Source organism: Tachysurus vachellii, chromosome 7 (genome assembly GCF_030014155.1).
Source record: "Tachysurus vachellii isolate PV-2020 chromosome 7, HZAU_Pvac_v1, whole genome shotgun sequence".
In the NCBI taxonomy this organism is placed as follows: Eukaryota; Metazoa; Chordata; class Actinopteri; order Siluriformes; family Bagridae; genus Tachysurus; species Tachysurus vachellii.
In genome coordinates this window covers 24,391,192-24,414,438 of record NC_083466.1, presented here as the reverse complement: position 1 = coordinate 24,414,438, position 23,247 = coordinate 24,391,192, and the positions used below count along the sequence as shown (strand labels likewise).

General features: G+C 37.3%; 1 protein-coding gene across 1 annotated transcript in view; it reads right to left on the bottom strand.

The window, feature by feature from the left end:
* Positions 1 to 23,247, bottom strand: part of LOC132848963 (oxysterol-binding protein-related protein 2) — a 47,942-nt gene that overhangs the window by 22,521 nt on the left and 2,174 nt on the right. Inside the window, 10 exon segments of the mRNA XM_060875083.1 lie at positions 649 to 817; positions 16,307 to 16,413; positions 16,680 to 16,758; positions 17,919 to 18,050; positions 19,215 to 19,319; positions 20,786 to 20,849; positions 21,394 to 21,467; positions 21,893 to 21,931; positions 22,066 to 22,133; positions 23,090 to 23,234. Of these exon segments, the coding sequence (XP_060731066.1) occupies positions 649 to 817; positions 16,307 to 16,413; positions 16,680 to 16,758; positions 17,919 to 18,050; positions 19,215 to 19,319; positions 20,786 to 20,849; positions 21,394 to 21,467; positions 21,893 to 21,931; positions 22,066 to 22,133; positions 23,090 to 23,234 (982 nt within the window).

Genomic DNA, 23,247 nt, shown 5'->3' with positions numbered 1-23,247 from the left:
TACTGACAAAACATATCAAAATTCTCTGGAAAATGCTAGAAGTCTGATTTGTGTAGCTAAAATTTTGTTAACAGGAACAAAATGACATGATTAAAAACAAAAAAGAAAAATAACGCATTTATCAGCAATGTGTAGAAATGTTTATAATGGTTACAATGGAATTATGTCTAATCTAATTGACATTTTTATCTAATTGACATTTGATGTGAACTTTCAGTCTGAAATGTTTCACTTGCTTTAAGGCAGAAAGAATTTTTTTCCAGAAGAATAAGTTTTCCAGTCTGATTGCGTTTATTTAAGTTAATGAAAGCGATGAAAGTTTTACATATAAACGTGTACATCATGAACAAATACTTTATCATGCGCTTCCTTAAGTCATGATAGATTGTAACACAGATATTTTTTATATCGATTTAATATTCATTCAATTTAAACATTTAACGAATGATATCGGCTTTGATGAATTAATGACGGTTAATTAATTCTGGCTCATTTTTGTGTACAAATGACATCTTTTAAAAATATATTGACAATGGCGGAGAAAATATTGTGTAATTATAAAATAAAGAAATGATTAAGCGAGCTACTCTGCTGTTTTGTCAGGACAGGATGTGGAATCCTCAGGACTCAGGACTGGAGATCACTCACCAGAGACAGCGTCATAAAATTCATCCTCAGTGAGCGCGCTCGGAGTCGGCGAATTTCTGCCTATAGAAAGGTTTTTCTTGAGCTGGTGATGCTCCGTTGCCAACGTCTGCAGAGCCTCAGACAGAATCTTGTTCTTTTCTACTTCCTGTTCTAACTTTACACTCCACGCCTACAAGATCAAGAGGTGAGAAGAAATTATAAATAAAAAATCAAAACAGGTTATAAATAAGCAGTCAGAGGTAGAAATGGCACGAAGCCAGCAACACCGCAGCATCTTATCAGGAGGATACATTAGTGTGAGAGTGATTTAATTACAGATAAGATATTTAGCCCCTGGCTCATGGAACTCAGGGATTTGGCATGGTGATGTTCTACTAGCATTTCAATGAGACAGGAAAACATCTAGACAGCAGATGTTCTGCATGTGTTCATGCATAATTCACTGCTTGATGCAGCCAAAGCATTTAAATATAGAGATACACTGGCCACTTTAATAGGAACACCTGTAACCTGCAATTGTCTAATCAGCCAATCATGAGATCTAAATTTGCAAGACTAGAATTTTGGTAACTGGAACAAAACGACTTTATTTACAACAAACTAAGAAGAAGAAAAAAGAAAAACAAACAAACAAACAAACAAAAAAACAGGCATTTATTTGGAATGCATAGCATTGGTTACTTTGGAATTCTATATGAATTCTATATAAATGTCTAATTGACTTTTGATGTAAATTTGCAGTCTGAAATGTGTATTAAGTGCCTTTTTTTTAAGGCAGAAAGAAATTCTACAAAATCAGATGAGGGATGTTTTTTCAGTTCCATTGCATTTGTTAAAGTTCATGAAAGTCTTACATATAAATGAATATATAAATACATATAAATAAGTGAATAGCATGAATCTGTACTTTTTAGTTGTTTTGTTTTTTTTTAGTTCTGAGAAAGGAAGCTGAGACACAATTATCCAAAAGCCAGTGTATGAAGTCTACAGTACACTTGAACCCACACAAATAAAGTATTTACCAGCCATCTGTAATGGTCTATTTACAGCCATCTTAAAAGCCCTATGAGATCATCATGGCATCAAGATATGAATATTAAAGAGCTCAGAATATTATTAATGTGCAAAAAGTCTAAAAGCTAAAGTCATAAATGTCAGCCTTTGACGCACAGCTGACTAACACGGTGCCATGACTTCAGCATATCATTTACAAGTGTGTCCTATATCAGTCCATCAGTCAGCCATTCATTCTGCTCAGCACCTGACACGTGAAACCCGAAATAAAGCACTGTGTGTGGTGCGTCCTTATCCTTAAATGCTGCCTTATGGCTTCAGACGTTTAAGTTATACAACTTTCCAAATCGTTCCTTTAAGCAATCATTTTTATCATGTTTAAGAGCCACCGGTTGTCCGTAAAGAAGTTTGTCCAAAGTGAATGACAAAAACAGCCTCAGGTTTTTGTTCATCTCCCTGAGTTGTTCCTGTTTCCAGCACGGAGAACCGAACACCCGGTTTTCGAGAGCCATGCAACCAACGGTCACGTTGCACACGAGCGCAACCTGATCTGAGCCTTTCGCAAAACCCTCAATCGCCATTCATAAGATTCTTATCGATGCTGCACGCACTTGCGATAAGTCACAAAGACAACGAAGAGACTCCCGAAGTCATCTAATGGCCTAATGGATCTGCTGTCAGCAATGTTATTAAACAAGACATAGTATTTCGTCTTTAATAGACAAAATAAAATGGATGATAAATTTCTTCTAGGTCTCACGTTTGAGCTTTGAACGTCAATAGAAATCAACCATCAACGTTAATCACATGCTTCCCAGATAGAAATCCAAAGCATTTTATTCAAATTGTAATGCTAATAGAATTCCAGGAAGGTTTGTAATTTTAGAACTATAAATAGTAGAAACATTAAAATTTCATCATGTTTTCAGAAGACATATTAGACAAAATATCCTTAATACAAATGTATTGAAAATATATGAGCAATATTAAATGAACTGCAATATTTTGTTTGAATCCATAGAAATACATACTGCAAAGATGACATAAGATGTTAGCTACAGTAGTTCTGCTGGATGATAACACATGCTAGCACTAGATATGTTTCAAAAAACCCTGGTAGTCTTTGCTAAATTGTTGATTTATACTTTCTCTTTTATATTTATAACATATTACCGTTCCCACAAATATTACTCAGCTGTTCTATTTATTCACGCTGTGCTAGCAAAAGCTAAAAACATAATAGCAAGATCACAGGTTTGACGGCTAGCTAGCATTCAATTTGGGAGTTTGTGATTTATACTTTCTCATTGGTTTATAAGGTATTGCTGTTCTACAAATACTAAATACATCTTTTTTTTTTTTTTCATTTTGACCCTCGGTGCTTGATAATTTGAGGTTGTACTGGTAGCTAGCATCCAGTTTACTAGCTATCATACCACTGTGAGAGTCCGCACTAATTTGTGATTTATACTTTCTCTTTGGTTTATAAAGTATCACTGTTATACAAATGTTACTCAACAATTTATTTCTCTCCTTTGGGTTAGCAAGAGCTTAACATAGCAACATGATTATCGGTTCGACCGCTAGATAGCATCCAGCTTAAAAGCTAGCATACAAAAGAGGCAGTCTGCACTATACTGTGATTTACACTTTCTCTTTGCTTTATAAAGTATTACAGTTCCACAAATGGTACTCAGCATTTATTTCTCCCCCTCAGTGCTAGCAAGAAGGTCATCACAGGTTTGGCTGCTAGATAACATCTGGTTTACAAGCTAATGTAGCATACCATACTTCTGTACTTTCTAGCGATGTCTACTTTCTCTTTGGTTTATAAAGTATTACTCTATTACTTCTTCCCTCAATGCTCAGTGCTAGCATGAGCTTGACATAGCATCCAAACAACATTTACTAGCATCCAGCTTACTAGCTTGCAAAAGTATGATGCATAATCCTGTGGATTTATTAAACAACTAAAATTATGTTTTGTTTTTTTTAATATATATAATGTTAGATATGAATGAGTTAGTCAACACTTTGACTTCGTCCCTGATGAAGACGAGGATGAGGCAATCAGGCATTTGAAAGCTTCTGCGCTGTTTATAGAGTGTTCACACATGGCAGGAAGTGCCTTAAATAAGTCTTTTGTGCTGTAGAGAATGTCAGGTCTGCTGAGAGTGCCTCGTCTGAAAACCAATAGACTCACATCACTGCCAATTCATACGAAAATTTAAATTATTTATTCATATTCAGTAATTTCTTTATTAGGTCATGGTTCATCTGACTGAAAAACAAAACATTTTAATACAAAATGGGCCCCGGGGTTCATGTATAGGAGCAAATCTATTCATAATGGAACATTTATACAAGAAATTTAGCATTCATGAATATTCATTTAGGTTGGAATAACTTTATTTGAGATAAATTGCTGTAAATTTCAATATAAAGACTCTCTACTACTGTAAATTGTCATTGATCGCCTTTAGATCAAATAACTGCTGGTTAAATTGCTGAGATTTTATATATTTATAGTGATAAATTATGATGAAATTCCAAAACAGGATTAAACATTAGTCAGTCAATTAGGACAAAAGTAATGGCACCCTGTAAGAGCTTATTCACAGATTATCAACAATTTCCAAACACTGACTAAACTTATCAACCTTCCTAACAGGTATTGTGGAAAAACCAATGATTACACAGAGAATAAAAGCTTACAGAACTTACTCTAAGTATACATTTATTCCTTTAATTGGGCAGTGCTGGCTCAAGTGGTTAAGGCTCTGGGATGTTGATCAGAAGGCAACTGAACAAGGCCCTTAACCGTCACTGCTGCAGGGGTGCTGTATCCTACAGTAGCTGCCCTTGCGCTCCAACTCCAACATCCTTAGTTTGGATGTGTGAAAAAAAAAATTCTACTCTGCTGTAATGTAAATGTGGTGATAATAAAGGTTTCTATGGCCCAATTCAATTTATAGTCTACATGATAATGTGAACTGTTTTACAAATTATTATTCTATGGAAAAATAATGAAATTTATGAGCATTTGCAGATCTGCCTCAATTAAAGCTCACAAATATGCTGGAACACTGAGCTGGACAGATAACAGATAAAGGAGCAGAGTCACCTTGAAAGAGGCAGTAGTTGGAACGAAGAGCTATAAATCTGCCTGTGAAAGAGAGATAGTGAGTGAATCTATAAAGCTGATGTGGGAGAGGTGGAGGAAAAGCCATAAATGTCCAGATTCTCTCATCCATTAAACACATCTCACACCCTTGAATTTTTTTTTGTTTCAGATAAATTATGTATAAACATGTTCAGTGCACTCTCACTCATATGAAGCAAGGGAAAGATAAAATTTTATACAGAATAGATTCCACAGCACTTTTGGGAAAGACTGATGTAATATTTTTTCTTGATGCAATATGATTTTATCACCGTACTATATTTATGATGTCGTTTTATTACACAGTGTAATGATTCCGTGAATCTCTCTCTCTCTCTCGCTCTCTCTCTCTCTCTCTCACACACACACACACACACACACACACACGGCATGAATGAAAGCCAGGCAGTCCAGTCTGCCATGTTTCATTCTCCAGAGCCTGGCCAAGGCAGTGTTGCGTAATGGGCACGAGCCACTAATCTCTCAGTAGCACTGCTTCCTCTCGCCTCTCTGCTCACGGACACTATTTTAAGCCTTCACTGTACACTTACATTTAATAGGCAAAGAATGAGCTGAGGGGTGAAAAGAAACTATAAAAATATTAAAGGAAACAGGCATGTGAGAAATTCCATATTACATTCAACTGGGTGATAGATATGAATTACTCTACCAGAAATTTATCTAGGAATATAATCACTTTCAGACACAGTTCTCTCTCTCTCTCTCTCTCTCTCTCTCTCTCTCTCTCTCTCTCTCTCTACGATGCAGCCAATTCATCTAAATATAGAAATTCAATGGTCACTTTAATAGGACCACCTGTAACCTGCAATTGTCCAATCAGCCAATCATGTAGCTTTGCAATGCACAAAGTCATGTATGCACAGTTCAAGAACCTCAGTTAATGTTCACATCATACACACACAATATATTAAAAAAAGTGCATAAAGTGCAAAGCTTCCTGTTTTAAAGATTCTCCTGTGTTAGAAAGTCATACTGACTGTTGCAAAGCACTGATACTGAAGACTCCTTCCAATATTAAAATAAATATTACTTATGGATAATCACACCGATAATCCATCCATCCATCCACCCATCCATCCATCCACCCTGTGACTGAGCTGTTACTATAGAAACAATAATGTATTAGAGCGAGAGCTTTAATATACATCTGTGATTTGCCTTGCAGTCAGAGAGGCAGTACGCCTCTCCTTCATTTGAAGCCTAAACTGTACTATACAGTACAAAGGCTGAAACAAAAAACTAGCTTATTGTGTTGCTTTAGCGTGTGAAAGCATGTATAAATCAGAGGGAATATGGCCCAAAGAAATAAAAGTTAAAAAGACATTCTCTGAAAAAAAAAGAAAAAACTGCATTTCCTGGAATGAGTTGGGGAATAATTGCACCAAATAAATGTTTGAATATAAAAAAAAAGCACACACTGACAAGGAGACTATTCACTCAGAGAAGAAGTTCCATTTGTCCTCTAGAACAATAAGTGTCTGTTATAAAGAGCTGACATCATAGACAACCCTCTCAAATAGTTTATGCAAAGATTCCTATGGAACAAGTGCAGCATCTCACATGGATTATGACGTGATTGGGTGACAACTGAACCGAATAATTAAATCTAAACGACAAAAGAAATCATCATAATAATAATTAAAATAACTAGTGTTAAGTCATTAAGATTAAGCTGGTTTGGATAGACAAAAGAACTCGTAGCATGGGTCATACAGAGGACGGCGACAGGAAACAGTACGACTGCATATTTCTGAGCAGACAGACGCTCTCATCCCCCTACGTCAGCTCGGCCTACATACAGCCTTGTTACCATGGTGATTTCACACCTGGAAACAGACTGCATCAGAATCCTTCAGTGGTTGAGGGTCTCCTATCCCACCAGCTTATGCTGCTATACTGACTCATATTACTCAATGGATAATGTGTGTTTTCTTATAACCTCCATGAAGCATTCATTTCTTCTAACTAGCGATGAATTAGATCTCAGAAACCAATTAGCATAACATTTGAATAATTTCATGAACAGTAAGGTGACAGGAATTGTCTCTTACTCAGTATGATCTCCGAATATTCAATTACTCGATCTCATTCTAATTTCCTATCATTTATATTTCCATGCACTCAGTACGGGGAATGAATTTCAAATGACTCGACATAGATTAGAAATTTCTTATTAACTTCGTGTGATGAATTCATTTCATATCACATACGGTGAAACTTTTTTATACTTCTGATAATGTACGAATCTCATATTACTCTGTATGAAGTAGAACATCATAAGTATGATGTTTCCTGTTAGTATTGTCTACGTACTACGGAATACATACTTCACCTTATTTTTCTATAGATTTTTTCAATCTTCATTATAGAGCATGGACTTCCCATTATTTAGTAAGTATTCATTTCCCATGATGTTGTTTGGGAGATTAGATTTCCCATTACTCCTTACTGTGTAAACATTTTACTTATTCAGTATGGAATACGCAGCTCCCATTACTTAATATTGTGTATACATTTCCCATGACTCATTAATGAGTAACATTTCCCAGTATAAAGTATGGAGTATGAATTGTCTATAACTCTTTATTGAGTATAAATTTTCTGTTACTCGGTATGCAGTTTCTTGTTCATTATTAACTGGACATTTTCTGGTCTTTGATATGGAGCATGGATGTCTAGTTGTTTATTACTGAGTATGGTACTCAGTATTTAGTACTCAGTACTCAGTATGGAGCAGGGATTTTTTTCTGTTATTCATTATTGAGTCTACACTTACTAGTATTTTGTACTGACTACAGACTTCCGTATTAACACGTATATCCCATTACTCTTTATTGATTATACATTTCCCTTTACTATTTACTGGGTACTGTATATATTTTCCATTACTCAGTATGAAGTTCCTATTGCACATTTCTGTAAATACAAGCCCTATAACTTATTATGAAATATGGACTATTCATTACTCATTACTAGGAATACATTACCAATTACTCAGTACAGACAACGGTAGAGACAGAGTAAGGACATGCTATTATTTATTATTGAGTATAGAGGACTTCCAATTAAACACGATTGATTAAATATATGAGAGTACTGACTATGGACTTCCTGTTACTCATTATTAAATATTAATTTCCCATTATGTAGTTAATCTGTTACTTATTATATTATGGAGGGTGAATTGCCTATAACTTCTATAACATTTTCCAGTACGAATATGGAATAGGAATATGGACTTTTCATTACTTCTTACTAAGCATTCATTTCCCATTACTTAGTATAGAGTAAATACTTCCTGTTACTCATTATTGAGTATACAAGACTTCCTGTTACTCATGCTTGATTAAACTTTTGCCCTTACTTGGCACTCATTATTGAGTATACATTTTCCATTACTTAGCATGTGGTGTGAATTTCTAATTACTGATTTTTGAGTATACATTTCCCATTATTTAGTATGGAACACGGAACTTTCATTATCCTGTTACTCGTTATCGATGGACTACCAATTAGTCATTATTGAGTATACATTTCCAGTTACTTACTGTAGTAAGGAATATAGACTATTCATTACACATTAATGAGTATACAGTACATTTCCCAGTACTCAGTATAAAGTAAATACATCCTGTTACTCATATCTGAGTATACATTTCAAATTACAAAGTATTGACATAAGAATCAGTAACTCAGTAAGAAGTCTGGACTTTCTATTACTCATTTCTAAGTATATACAGTATTTCCCATTGCTTAATATTGAGAAAATACTTCCTGTTACTCATTAGGAAGTAAACATTTCCCAGTACTTAGTATGAAGTATATCCTCTCCTTATTGATTTCAATGTAAACATTTCCCAGTATTCAGTCTGGAGTAAGGATTTCCTGTCACTCATTACTGAATATACAATTCTTATTACTCAGACTAGAGTATGAACTTACCCTTAATCATTAATAAATGTACAGGTCTTATTACTCAGTACAAATTTAATATTACACAGTTTGTACTATTCATATTGTATTACTCAGTATAGGTTAGATATTTCTCATTTCCCATATTGAATTATAGTATGGAGAAATATATGAATTATGATAGAATGTAGAGTATAAATTTCAGAACCAGAATGAATCATATATGTTCTGTTGCCTACTGCAGGGTATATATTCCTCTGCCAGTGCTGGAGCGTGAATCCTGCTAACAAGTGTGAAATATGAATCACTTCTTCGTCAGTGCTTTATTTATATATAATAAATCTCTGCTCAGCCAGTGAGGGGAACAAATCGCCTAATAACGAATAATACCTCTGGTGCATGGATTTTCTATATACCAGAGCAAAGCATGTGTGACCCAGGAGCGAATCTCACACATCAGGGGCAAAGAGGCACACTTAATAAATTATTAACTAAATAAATTATTAAATAAATTAGTGTAGATTGCCGACACAAAAAGTTCTACAAAGACAGTTGTATAGTCAAGGTCAGGGAACAATGTCCTACAAGCCCATATTCTGAAGTGGGATTAAGGTTAATGCAATTAAGGATCTACTACTGTATGTAACTTGCTATAATCCATTCATTGTGTTGAAAGGGATCTCTGCAACTTTAGATGTTCCTTTAACAGTTAAATCCTAAGATGCTAAACATTCAGCTTATTTAGTGCTCAGTTGGTTTGAACATCATAACTAATATCCTATAAAATCTATGCTCTAATGGAAACGTTTTAAAGTTGATATTTAATTTTAAACAATCGCAATAACACAGATTTAAAAAGATAGCCGATTTAAACCAATCTAAAATACAGTGACAATCCACACAGCAATCTATATTTCACTAAACTGTTCTCAAGCATATTCACACTTGTTCCAAGTACCCTAATTAATCTGCATACTCTAGAGAGCATGTGCGTTAAAGCATGAAGAGGAAGTCTATTCAAAACAAGCAATCTACTTTCAAATAGTCAGTAGTCTCTGGAAGATTTTATGCAATAATATCAAGTCTGCAGGTTTGCAAAATATATGATACATTTCTTCTACTCATTTTTTCCTACACTGACCTTGACACATAAACCTGACTAACAACGATGCCACTAATCCAACTATTGACATAAATATGTATTTAGAAAGCTTATATTCTTGATTTATTCTTGAACTCATCTTTTCTGAAAATATCCTGCTAGCAATTCTGCCAATTATTTTTTTTTTTTTAGTGGAACAATAAGCTAGACTATATGCCCTGTGATAAAACTAGGACAGGCAAGACAAGTGGGACTTCCTCTGTTTGTTTTCATCAATGAGAGCAGATAGTAGAGCCAAAATAGCAGACAAGATCAGAATATGCTGTTAAAGTAGAAAAGGAAAAAAAAAAGGAATAAGTGGAAAAACAGAGTGCATCCAACTGTACCTTTTCAGATAGCGAAGAAAGCTGTCACCTTTTTCTCCTTCCCGTTTATGTCACTGAAGCTTGGATTGGCTGACGCGATGGAGATTGTGTATGCATGTGTGTGTGTGTGTCTGTGTGTGTGTGTGTGTGAGAGAGAGAGAGAGAGAGAGAGAGGTTGGGCGAGGCAGAGAATGTGAGAGACGGACAGAACAAGTGAGAGAGAGAGTGTGCTTCAGATCTCTCCTAAGCGAAAGCAGACTGTGTGTGTGTGTGTGGGGGGATACAAGTGTGTGAGATGTGTGAGAGATATGTGTGATACATGTGTGAGAGATACAAGGGGTGCATAGTTCAGCATAAAAAGAACCAATGCCATGCTATAGTGATGCTGATTAATTCAGCATGCAGGAGTACAATTAGATTGATCAGCTACAGAGACAGGAGTAGAATGAGAGAGAGATCAGTTATAGAGACAGGAGCAGAATACATGAGATACAATGTAGTAACAGGAGTGTAATAAAAGAGAGCTTAGCTGTAGAGACAGAAAAATGACAAGATAGTGATCACTTATTGAGGCAGCACAATGGGAAAGATCAGCTGTAAGGACTGAAGCAGAATAAGAGTGACATATGTTATAGAGACGGGAGCAGTAAGTGAGAAAGAGATTAGTTATTGAGACAGGAGCACAATGAGAGAGGGATCAGCTATAGGGAAAGGTTTAGAATAAGAGAGATCAGCTGTAGGGGCAGGAGCAGAATAAGAAAGAGATCAGTTATAGAGACAGGAAGAGAATTAAAGAGAGATCAGCTGTAGGGGCAGGAGCAGAATAAGAGAGAGATCAATTATAGAGACAGGAAGAGAATGAAAGAGAGATCAGCTGTAGGGGCAGGAGCAGAATAAGAGAGAGATCAGTTATAGAGACAGGAAGAGAATGAAAGAGAGATCAGCTGTAGGGGCAGGAGCAGAATAAGAGAGATCAGTTATAGAGACAGGAAGAGAATTAAAGAGAGATCAGCTGTAGGGGCAGGAGCAGAATAAGAGAGAGATCAATTATAGAGACAGGAAGAGAATGAAAGAGAGATCAGCTGTAGGGGCAGGAGCAGAATAAGAGAGAGATCAGTTATAGAGACAGGAAGAGAATGAAAGAGAGATCAGCTGTAGGGGCAGGAGCAGAATAAGAGAGATCAGTTATAGAGACAGGAAGAGAATTAAAGAGAGATCAGCTGTAGGGGCAGGAGCAGAATAAGAGAGAGATCTGTTATAGAGACAGGAAGAGAATGAAAGAGAGATCAGCTGTAGGGGCAGGAGCAGAATAAGAGAGAGATCAATTATAGAGACAGGAAGAGAATGAAAGAGAGATCAGCTGTAGGGGCAAGAGCAGAATAAGAGAGAGATCAGTTATAGAGACAGGAAGAGAATGAAAGAGAGATCAGCTGTAGGGACAGGAGCAGAATAAAAGAGAGATCATCTATAGAGACAGGAGCAGGATGAGAGAGGGATCAGCTAAAGGGACAGAAAAAGAATAAGAGAGATCAGTTATAGGGATACAAGCAGAATGAGAAAGATCAGCTATAGGAACAAAAGAAGAATGAGAGAGATTTACCATAGGAACAGAAGAAGAATGATAGAGATCGGCTATAGGGATACAAGCAGCATGAGAGTGATCAACTTTAGAGACAGAAAAAGAATGAGAGAGATCAGCTAAAGGGATACAAGCAGAATGAGAGAGATCAGCTACATGGACAGAAAAAAGAATAAGAGAGATCAGTTATAGGGATACAAACAGAATGAAAAAGATCAGCTATAGGAACAGAAGAAGAATGAGAGAAATTAGCTATAGGGATACAAGCAGAATGAGAGAGATCAGCTATAGGGATACAAGCAGAATGAGAGAGATCAGCTATAGGGATACAAGCAGAATGAGAAAGATCAGCTATAGGGATACAAGCAGAATGAGAGAGATTAGCAATAGGGACAGGAGAAGAATGAGAGAGATCAGCTATAGAGATACAAGCAGAATAAGAGAGATCAGCTATAGAGATACAAGCAGAATAAGAGAGATCAGCTATAGGTTACAAGCAGAATAAGAGAGATCAGCTGTAGAGATACAAGCAGAATAAGAGACATCAGCTATAGGGACAGGAGAAAAATAAAAGAGATATCAGCTATAGAGACAGAAGTAGAATAAAAAAGAGATCAGCTATAAGGGTAGATTCAGAATGAGAGATTAGCTATAGGGACAGGAGAAGAATGGGAGAGATCAGTTATAGGGATACAAACAGAATGAGAGAGATTAGCTATAGAAACAGAAGAAGAATGAGAGAGATCAGATATAGGTTACAAGCAGAATAAGAGAGATCAGCTATAGGAACAGCAGAAGAATGAGAAAGATCAGCTATAGGGATACAAGCAGAATAAGAGAGATCGGCTATAGGAACAGCAGAAGAATGAGAAAGATCAGCTATAGGGATACAAGCAGTATGAGAGAGATTAGCTATAGGGACAGTAGATATAAGGAACTGAAGCAGAAAAAAGAGATATTAGCTATACTGATACAAGCAGAATGAGAAAGATCATCTATGGGGCAGAAGCAAAATGAGCTATAGGGGCGGGAGCAGAATGAGAGATCAGCTAGATAGGATATATGATATATGGATATGAGTAAAAGAATAGATAAATCAGCTATAGAAAGAGAGAAGAAGAAGGTGAGATCAGCTCTAAGATGCTAAATCATCTCTGTATTAACCCTTGCCAGGACATAACACAGCAGCCGAGTGTCCAGAATTTATTGTTTTTCAGTCAATACCATAATCATAATATACAGGAGGAGCTGGCTTCCCACTTGGCGAACCCTGTGTTCTATTATTAAGCACTTTAACAATCCGACTGTATTACTCCCTGCTTGTGAATGAGACTTTAAATAATGAGAGTAATAACAATAAAGTTTAAAATGATTGCTCTGTGAGAATAAGGTGAAAATGCCCACTTCATTTAGATAGTGTAAGTGTTTTATATTAATCACAGCTTAAATGTATGTTGGTTTAAATGTCAGAACTGCATGAGGCTTCCTGAGTAAGAGAATTGAACAGGTGGCTGATGGTATGATGATATCTTCCATTTATCTGCACTGAATAAATCCCATCTGTTATTTGTTTAACACAGAAATGCTAAATTCTTGATTGGGATTTAACAATTACGTGAATCAGAGGCTAAATAGGGAAACAAATGACCAAAAATAGAAAAAACAGATTCAGATTAGAAAAATGTCACCTGCTCTTTTTCTTGGTCTTTAACTAAGCAGTGTTGGTGAGCTTGTGCCCAATGTAGCACCATTGTGCTCAATGTTTGTGTTGTGATGCATTTCTGCTCACCATGGTTGTAAAGAGTGCATATTTGAGCGACCATAGACTTTCTGTTAACTCAGACCAATCTACCTATGACCTCTTTTTTGCCAAAAAAGTCAGACAACCAACATGGCAAAAAAACTTAGGGCTAAATACATACAGGGAACCAATGACAAATGAGAACAGAAACACATGCCTAAAAAAAATCACCATGTGACATATACACTAGGCCAGAGAACATGAGGGCTAGGGAAGCAAGCTACAAACGATACGAAACAGGTTACAAAATAAAAGACATGAAAACCAGAACATGAAACAAAAACCAAAACCAACGTTACATAATCCCCCTCTAAGGGCAGATCCTGACACCCTTAAAAAATTCTCAACCCAAAACAACAAAATGTCTGGGAGGGTGGTAGAAAGGCGGAGACAGTCTTGGGTGCGATGGAGGGCCAGGCCCATGAAGCGGGATACTTGTGCAATGGTGGGCCTGGGCCATGCAGAAGTGTTAGTCCTAGATGACGGATCAGTGGTGGACCTGGACCATGTGGCAATGGTAGCTCCGGGACCTCTGGGTCCTGGTGCAGTGGTGGACCTAGATTATGGTGCACTGGCTAAACAGGTGACCAAGGGAGAGGTTCATAAACGACCTCTGTGGTCACAGTATGGCATAAGTGAGAATCTGAAAGACCTCTGTGGTTGTATAATGGAAATCGTTGAACTCAGGAATGACCTCTGTGGTCATATCATGGCAGACAGGAAACTCAGGAATGACCTCTGTGGTCATATCATGGCAGACAGGAAACTCAGGAATGACCTCTGTGGTCATATCATGGCAGACAGGAAACTCAGGAATGACCTCTGTGGTCGTATCATGGCAGACAGGAAACTGAGGAATGACCTCTGTGGTCGTATCATGGCAGACAGGAAACTCAGGAATGACCTCTGTGGTCGTATCATGGCAGACAGGAAACTGAGGAATGACCTCTGTGGTCGTATCATGGCAGACAGGAAACTCAGGAATGACCTCTGTGGTCGTATCATGGCAGACAGGAAACTCAGGAATGACCTCTGTGGTCGTATCATGGCAGACAGGAAACTCAGACTCAGATACTTATGTGGAAGTAACCTTTGAAAAAGACTCTTGAGCTGATGAAAAATATGCGGTTCAAAGACACCAAATGGCCATAGAAGCGATGTGAAATGTAGTCATCAATATGACCACCTCTGAGTCCCTTGGCTTGCGAGAACTACAGGGATACCAGCAGCACGTACTGACATGCGGGGGTATCCTCCAGACTGGACATCAGTCTCTTGAGCCTATGGGAAACCTTGACATCTTTAACGAAACACTCATAACTGGAGACACTGATATGGCATCTATGGTGGCTAAAGACTCTGGAATAACATGCTTAAAGGCTAGAGATACTGGAACAATATCTAGGACAGATGAAGGCGATCTTGGCTGAGGGCTCTAGCCTGGTAGCCATCTTCTGGAGAGTCTCTTGAGGCTTTGGCATGGAAGGCATTATGCAAGCAGGCTTTGGCATGGCAGGCATGAACCAATCAGGCTTTGGCATGGCAGGCATGACCCAAGCAGCCTTTGAAATGGCAGGCATGATGCGAGCAAGCTTTGGCATGGCAGCCATGAGGCGAGCAAGCTTTGGTATGGCAGGCATGATGTGAGCAGGCTTTGGCATGGCAGCCATGAGGCGAGCAAGCTTTGGTATGGCAGGCATGATGTGAGCAGGCTTTGGCATGGCAGGCATGACATGAGCAGTTAGCAGCACGTTCCTCCTTTGCGACACCCACAGTAAAAGCATATCCACTCAACCTTAAAGCAAAGTCTATGCAAACCCTACTGCCTTAACTAGGTCGTCCAAAAAAAAAATAAAAATTCCGCTGCACAAAAGGCCGTCAAGTGCATCTCGGAGAATACCGTGGACGCGCTTTACACCGCGAGTGGGCACGCGCGGCACACGGCCAAAATGAGAGAAAGACGTGGTCCGTCAATGTGTGGAGGATGACTAGCCAGTTGATAAAACGCCCACCCGCCCCTAGCCCCGCCCACCCGCCGAACCCTACCGCGTTAACTAACAAATTTTCTGCGGGAAACCCTGCTATGTATTGTTCTAGAGTCCAGTGTAGGATATATGATGCCATTAACAGTGAAATTTCAATTGATAAACCAAGCTTGAAATGTCCTTAAGAGCCAAATCATTAAATTTTACTTTATTACAAAGTCCACAAAATTCCTCCACAAAGTCCTCTATAGGCCAATTCTCCTGACAAGGGCGTAAAATCCTCACCGCTGGATCCATAGCATGGTCGGTTGTTCTGTAACCTGCATTGATAGATGAGGCAGAGGATCCAAGTGCAGATAGAAGATTTTAATCAACACAAAAACATAAAGTAATCCAGTGAAGGGCAATGACAAAACAGGATGAGAATCACAAGCACAGGAAATGGCCATTAAGGACAACAACCGACAAACAACATGGCAAACACTTAAAATACATTAAATACATAACCAAAGGAACCAATGATAAATGAGAACAGGAACACATAACTAACAACAACCAATCACAATGTGACACATACACTAGGCCAGAGAACATGTTTTAACGGGAGCAAATCCTAATTTAATATGTGGAATAATTTTCAGTACCGAAGCCATGTGATGTGTGTGTGAGTGTTATTCACAGTTTCATGGTTATAAATTGAAGCGTTAATGCCATACCTCTTCACGCTGGGACAGCAGATCTACACAGTGTCTCAACACTGAGCACGCCTCACTGCACAGCTCACATATCTCTCTGGCCTTGATGAGCTCAGGACCTGTCATATCTACACACACATATACATACACACACAAGGTTTGTGAAAGCTGTCAGTCAGTTTCATTACATAAGGGGTTGTAATTAGATGTGCAAACATGTGTGCACTAGATACTGCTGAAAGCAGTGTGTGTCCTTATATTAAAAATAGCCAAAGAAAGCAACCGATTATACAATACAACTGTGCTCTTGAATCCTCAAATCTAAATGGTGTAAAGACATTCATTTACTCTAACAATTTCATTTTATATCCTTTGCAAGGAAAACGTCTCTTACCGTTGTTGTCCTCATTCTTGACCATAGAGACAAATACGGCCACCTGAGACTCCAGCATTCTCTGGTAACTTTCAGTTGCCTGTATGAAGAAGACAGCTACATTTCCACAAACTTCACAGAAACACTGTGCATGTTCCATTAAAAAAACATATACCAGTGTTTAGTAGGGGTGCCATGATTTGATACAATAAAATTCTCAGAATATTTTTAAACAAATCTTTAAAAAATAATTTCATTCACCAGGACTAAAAAAAATCCTTTTTTATTAAAAAAAGGGAAAAAAAAAAAAACCTGGTTAGGGCTCTGGGTTGTTGATCTGAGGATAAAGGATTAAGACCCAGCTCTGCCAAGCTGCTACTGTTGGGCCCTTAAGCAAGGCCCTTAACCCTCTCTGCTACAGGGGTGCTGTATCATAGCTGCCCCTGTGTTCCACTGTGCTATAACGTATATGTGGTGATTATAAAGGCTTCTACACACTAATTTTGTTCATTCAACATGAATTTTTGTCTGGAGAAATTCAATATACACATAACAAATGTTACAGTCAGAGGTTTAACTATTTTCACCATATCTTACAAATAAATTAATTCATTTATGAATTCCTCTAAAAATCTGATTATGTAAATAAAGTCTCTGTCATGGCAAAAAAGATTATTAAAAAAATATGTGAATTGCACATCATCCCATTTTTGTCATGATGAATTGTAAGACCCAGCTTAGATGTTTTATTTGATATCACATTATTATTTAAAATGGTTAATATAAAACTATCTACTGACAAAGAAGAGCATTAAATGAGCAATGCAATTTATGTGTACTCATTCATTCATTTTCTACCGCGTATCTGAACTACCTCGGGTCACGGGGAGCCTGTGTCTATCTCAGGCGTCATCGGGCATCAAGGCAGGATACACCCTGGACGGAGTGCCAACCCATCACAGGGCAAACACACACACTCTCATTCACTCACACAATCACACACTACGGACAATTTTCCAGAGATGCCAATCAATTTACCATGCATGTCTTTGGACCGGGGGAGGAAACCACCGTGCCCCCTTTATGAGTACTCAATTAACTCGATTAACAACTCGACTTGCTTAATGGCTCCCTTTAAGCCTTTAGCGTTTTCATGCACTTCAATGTGGAAGGCATTTCATTAGGTAGCATTTATGTAACAGTAAAGAAAAGATTAATGACATATAGAGAGAGTAAACTGGAAAGAACTGATCATCCTACCTGAAGTGAGTGTGACAGAAGATCCATTGCTTCTTCAGCTACTTTCTCTTCTCCTTCCTGTGCAGGTGTTTTATCTGGGCTTCCACAGAGGGCGCTGTACATGACATGCTCCTCGATAGCATCCACCCATTTCTGCCCATACAGTTAAGATGTCTTAGTTCAAAGATATAGTTAATAATTATCCATTGCTTAAGTGCAGGTATAAAAATCTCAGGACTATTTTGGTGCAGATTCTAACCTTAGAGGATATTTCTGTTGACAATTTCACTGGTGCTGTATGAGCGTCAGTGTGTGTAGGACACTTTCAAACCCAATACAAGCTACAATTTTTGCATTCAGTGTTTTTCATCTGTCTCTTTTCAGTGTTTTGTGACTCAATAATCAATGTAAACAAACTACTGGACCTAAATACTGACAAACTAATTTGGTTTATCTCAAACAACTACATAAATGTGAATCACGTCATTTACATAATCAATTCTATGTCCAGTACATTTAAATGAAATACTTCTGTTGCTGGAAAATTTGGGGTAGGATGATGATGTTTAACTTATACAGGACACTAGCTTTCTACTAAAGGTTGTATTCTTCGCATATCAAAGCTCTCACTCTCACTCACTCATTTTCTACCGCTTATCCAAACTACCTCGGGTCACGGGGAGCCCGTTCCTATCTCAGGTGTCATCGGGCATCAAGGCAGGATACAGCCTGGACGGAGTGCCAACCCATCACAGGGCACACACACACACACACTCTCATTCACTCACGCACTCACACACTACGGACAATTTTCCAGAGATGCCAATCAACCTACCATGCATGTCTTTGGACCGGGGGAGGAAACCGGAGTACCCGGAGGAAACCCCCGAAGCACAAGGGAGAACATGCAAACTCCACACACACAAGGTGGAGGCGGGCGAACGTGCTAACCACTAAGCCACCGTGTCCCCCGCATATCAAAGCTACAACTGTTTATTTATAAATAATGCATTATACTTTTCATCCATTTACATGTACTGTACATCACCTACATTCTAACGGCTATAAACAGTCACTGTCTCACCAGTGTTTTTAAACCATCATCTTCCAGGAAAACCAGATAGCTCCAAGTTCTCTGTCCTGAAGACTAGACTCTTTGATTGATTTTATTGAATATTTGATGATTTTAGCACCAACTATTTTCACTATGAATGAATCAGATCATCTAAAACTGTAACTAATAACAAGGTCTAAAATTTTGGGAATTCGAAATTCAAGTCTGATCAGAACCAAAAGCAACCAAAAACAACGACTCACTTTCCTGCTGATTTCTGGTTCAGTGCATCTAGAGGACACTTTAAAGTGATGCACACTGCCATCACAGCACTTCAGTGAGAAAAAGTATTTATCCCAGGATTTTACCTGCAAAATAAAACATTTTGTTTGCATGCATATTTATATAATGCAAAAACTATGGTAATCAAATGTAAACTTTAAACTTATTTTAAGACAACACATTAAATCTCTCTCTCGCTCTCTCTATCTATCTCTCTCTCTCAATCATGTTCTGTTAATGAACTTAACAGAAGCACTTTTTAATTTCACCTGATTCAGTTCACTGATTCAATTCACTGCCATTCAACTCTGCAATTCAGTAAAACGCTAATTCAGTTTAATACAACACTGATTTGATTCAATTAGGCCACGTTCACACTGCAAGTCTTAATGCTCAATTCGGATATTTTGCTCAGATCTGATTTTTTTGTTTGTCTGTTCACATTACCTTTTAAAATGTGGCCTATATCAGATACCAGTGTGAACTGTTTGCTGTTTCGAACTGACCCGCATGCCAAACGAACAATAACAATGACGTCACACGCAGCACGCCGTTGCGCTAATGTTAGCAAGGTTATGGAGGAAGTAAGCATTTTCGCTTTTCTTTCTAAATGTTTGTGTAATGGCAGCACAGAGACGCAGTGTTTTGAAAATTTTCGGATGTCGAGGGCAACTTTTGATTATTTGATCCATTTTGTAGGCGTAGTCACGTTTGTGTGCGTACTCGCCGGCGCATAATTGCGACGAATGTCGATGTAGATTGATGTAAAATTCGCATCAAATCCGCTTTGGTTGTTCACACTGTGGCCACATTGGAAAAAATCAGATTTGGGTCTGATTCAGGACCACATATGGAAGTGGTCTGAATCTGATTTGAAAAAATCAGATCTGGGCAAGATTTGAGTGTTCACACTACTCCTGAAGAAGTCTGACCTGGTCACTTGACCCCAAAAAAATCAAATTTGGGCCACTTTTACCTGCAGTGTGAACGTGGCCTTAAATCCTGATTCAATCCAACTATGATTTAATTCAAGCCTGCATAACACAAATTCAAACCTGATTTACTTTTATATTTACTTTTAACAACAGGCTAACAATAAACTACACAGAAATTTAGATTTAAACCCCACAACAATGGAAGAAATGACCTACATATACCTGGTTAATTTTAGCCTTTTTTTTCCTTATTAAACATGTGAGATGCTAATCAAACTGGTGCACTACATAAATATTGAATCCTCTAGATATCTAATATGGCAAAAAAATAAAAAAATACAGGATTCAGTTAATAAACAAACCAAAAGACACTGACTGATAAATAAATCGTTCATTGTGTAATGTATTTGTGAGTGGTTAATAACTAGACTATTGAGAGAAAAAGAAAAAATCCCCTTTACATTACTCACTTTATTTTCAGAGTTATATTTGCTGGAATAGAACAAATCCTTGCAGTAGGCTCACAGGGGTCTGTGCTCCAGACTGCAGGTGCTGATGGACCGGTGTAAAGTTTGAACACACACACTGCTGAGCTATTATGTTCTTAGAGCACTTACCACACACTGAGCCTTAATAAGAGGCTTATAGCCCTGCCTACGATTTCCACATGCTGTGTCAGACCTGTGGACACAACAGACACAAGAAAGAAAGAAAGAAAGAAAGAAAGAAAGAAAGAAAGAAAGAAAGAAAGAAAATAAATCAATAGAGTTGGTAGTATTAGTATTTCTAGTATTAGGGTACAAATGATTTAGGGATTCAGAACCCTTCAAAAGGGGGCACGGTGGCTTAGTGGTTAGCACGTTCGCCTCACACCTCCAGGGTTGGGGGTTCGATTCCCGTCTCCGCCTTGTGTGTGGGGATGTTCTCCCCGTGACTCGGGGGTTTCCTCCGGGTACTCCGGTTTCCTCCCCCGGTCCAAAGACATGCATGGTAGGTTGATTGGCATCTCTGGAAAATTGTCTGTAGTGTGTGATTGTGTGAGTGAATGAGAGAGTGTGTGTGTGCCCTGTGATGGGTTGGCACTCCGTCCAGGGTGTATCCTGCCTTGATGCCCGATGACGCCTGAGATAGGCACAGGCTCCCCGTGACCCGAGGTAGTTTGGATAAGCAGTAGAAGATGAATGAATGAATGAATGAATGAATGGTATACAGAGAAAGTACTTACTGCTTACAGTACCAGCTCACAGAACCATTCTCCAGAACAACCCAGTGTGAGTTCCAGCTCAGAAAATCTGACTTCTGTGAAAAAATGTTAGGACAAGCTGCAATTTTCCCCTCTAAAGTCATACTTCAGATACTGATTTTGTAACATAGCACTGCAATTTAGCTTTAACTGTGTCCTTAAAATATTGCCTGAGAGATTCAGGAGTTGAAACTCTTGGCCGCCACCTTTTGGTTGTGACTAGGATTACTGAGATGCCTGCTCCATATATATATATATACACACACATATATATGTACACACATGTGTGTGAATATATATATATATATATATATATATATATATATATATATATATATATATATATATATATATATATATATATTAGATATTTGATTTTTTAAATAATATATGTTAATATAATATATATATATATATATATATATATATATATATATATATATATATATATATATATATATATATATATATCAGCACTCACCTTCCACAACTGTCCTTCAAACTTTCTAGCCGTGATAGCCTTTATTAGAGAGAGAGAGAGGGAAAAAAAAGAAAATAATTAAATGCTTTTTATTATTTATTTGCTCAATAATCTCACTGCTTTTGTGACGAAGGGTTAAATAAATTTGAGTCAAACAATGATGTAAAACATACATTTTCTTGACATTTCTCCAGAAAGAATCTCATCTGATCATCCTTGGTGACGTCTAACACAGAATGGCCTACAAAACAACACAGAGAAACTTTTAATTTCTAACATAATTATGCATATATCAACTTATTTATGAGAGATAAATAAGGAATAAAACCCTTTAGGCAGTGTTTGCGTTCACATGTATATTTGAATCCAAGTGAATTATTTCAGATCAACATCACCCATTTCATGCTAATAAAAATAGTATTAAAATCGATTAAGGTCTGTTTTATTCAGATTATAACATACTGCAGAAATTTGTCAATACAAATAGATTGACACGTTACATTTTCCCCTAGTTTTTTGAAAACTGAGAAGTAGGCTGAAACTGGAGACTTCTTCTAAAAAAAAAACAAAAAGGAGGAGAAAATATTCATCAAACATCTTTATTTAATTTGACTTATTTTTTATTTTCTTACCATTTAATTTAAATGTCCACTATAATATTTATAAATATATATATAAAGAAATCCCAGACCAAACTTTTGTTCTAGCATTTAAATAATTAAACATCATATTTCCTTGTTGTGCATTTTTCTTTTTTAGTGTGGAAACACTATATTTTAGGACTTTCGGGAATTGTTATAATTTAGTCTGATACATTGCACATGTAATATTTTTGAATGTAGAGATTATGCATAATAATACTACTACTACAACTACTACTAATAATAATAATAAAAAAAAAAATAATAATAATAATAATAATAATAATAATAATAATAATAATAATAATAATAATAATAATAATAATAATACATTTTATTTCTAGGCGGCTTTTAAGTCGCTCAAGGTTACCATACAAATTCACAAATTCAAAGAAATTAAAAATAACAGTAAGCAACAATAATACAATATTATTGTAACAGCTATCTAACACTTTAACATTTAAGTAGATTTAAGTGCAGCATATGGATGATTATCATAATCAAAAATTGATTATTGCACAAAGGGAAGTATAAGTATCAAATTCCACATTATTACCGTTTTTGTTCATTGTACTAAAACTGCCTCCACTCTTAACCAGCACCTCCACACACTCTTTATGCCCCCTGCTGGCTGCAATGTGCAACGCCGTGTCCCCATGAGAGTCCTTACAGTTCACGTCAGGAGGTCTGCTCTTGCTGAGCTATTTGGAAAAA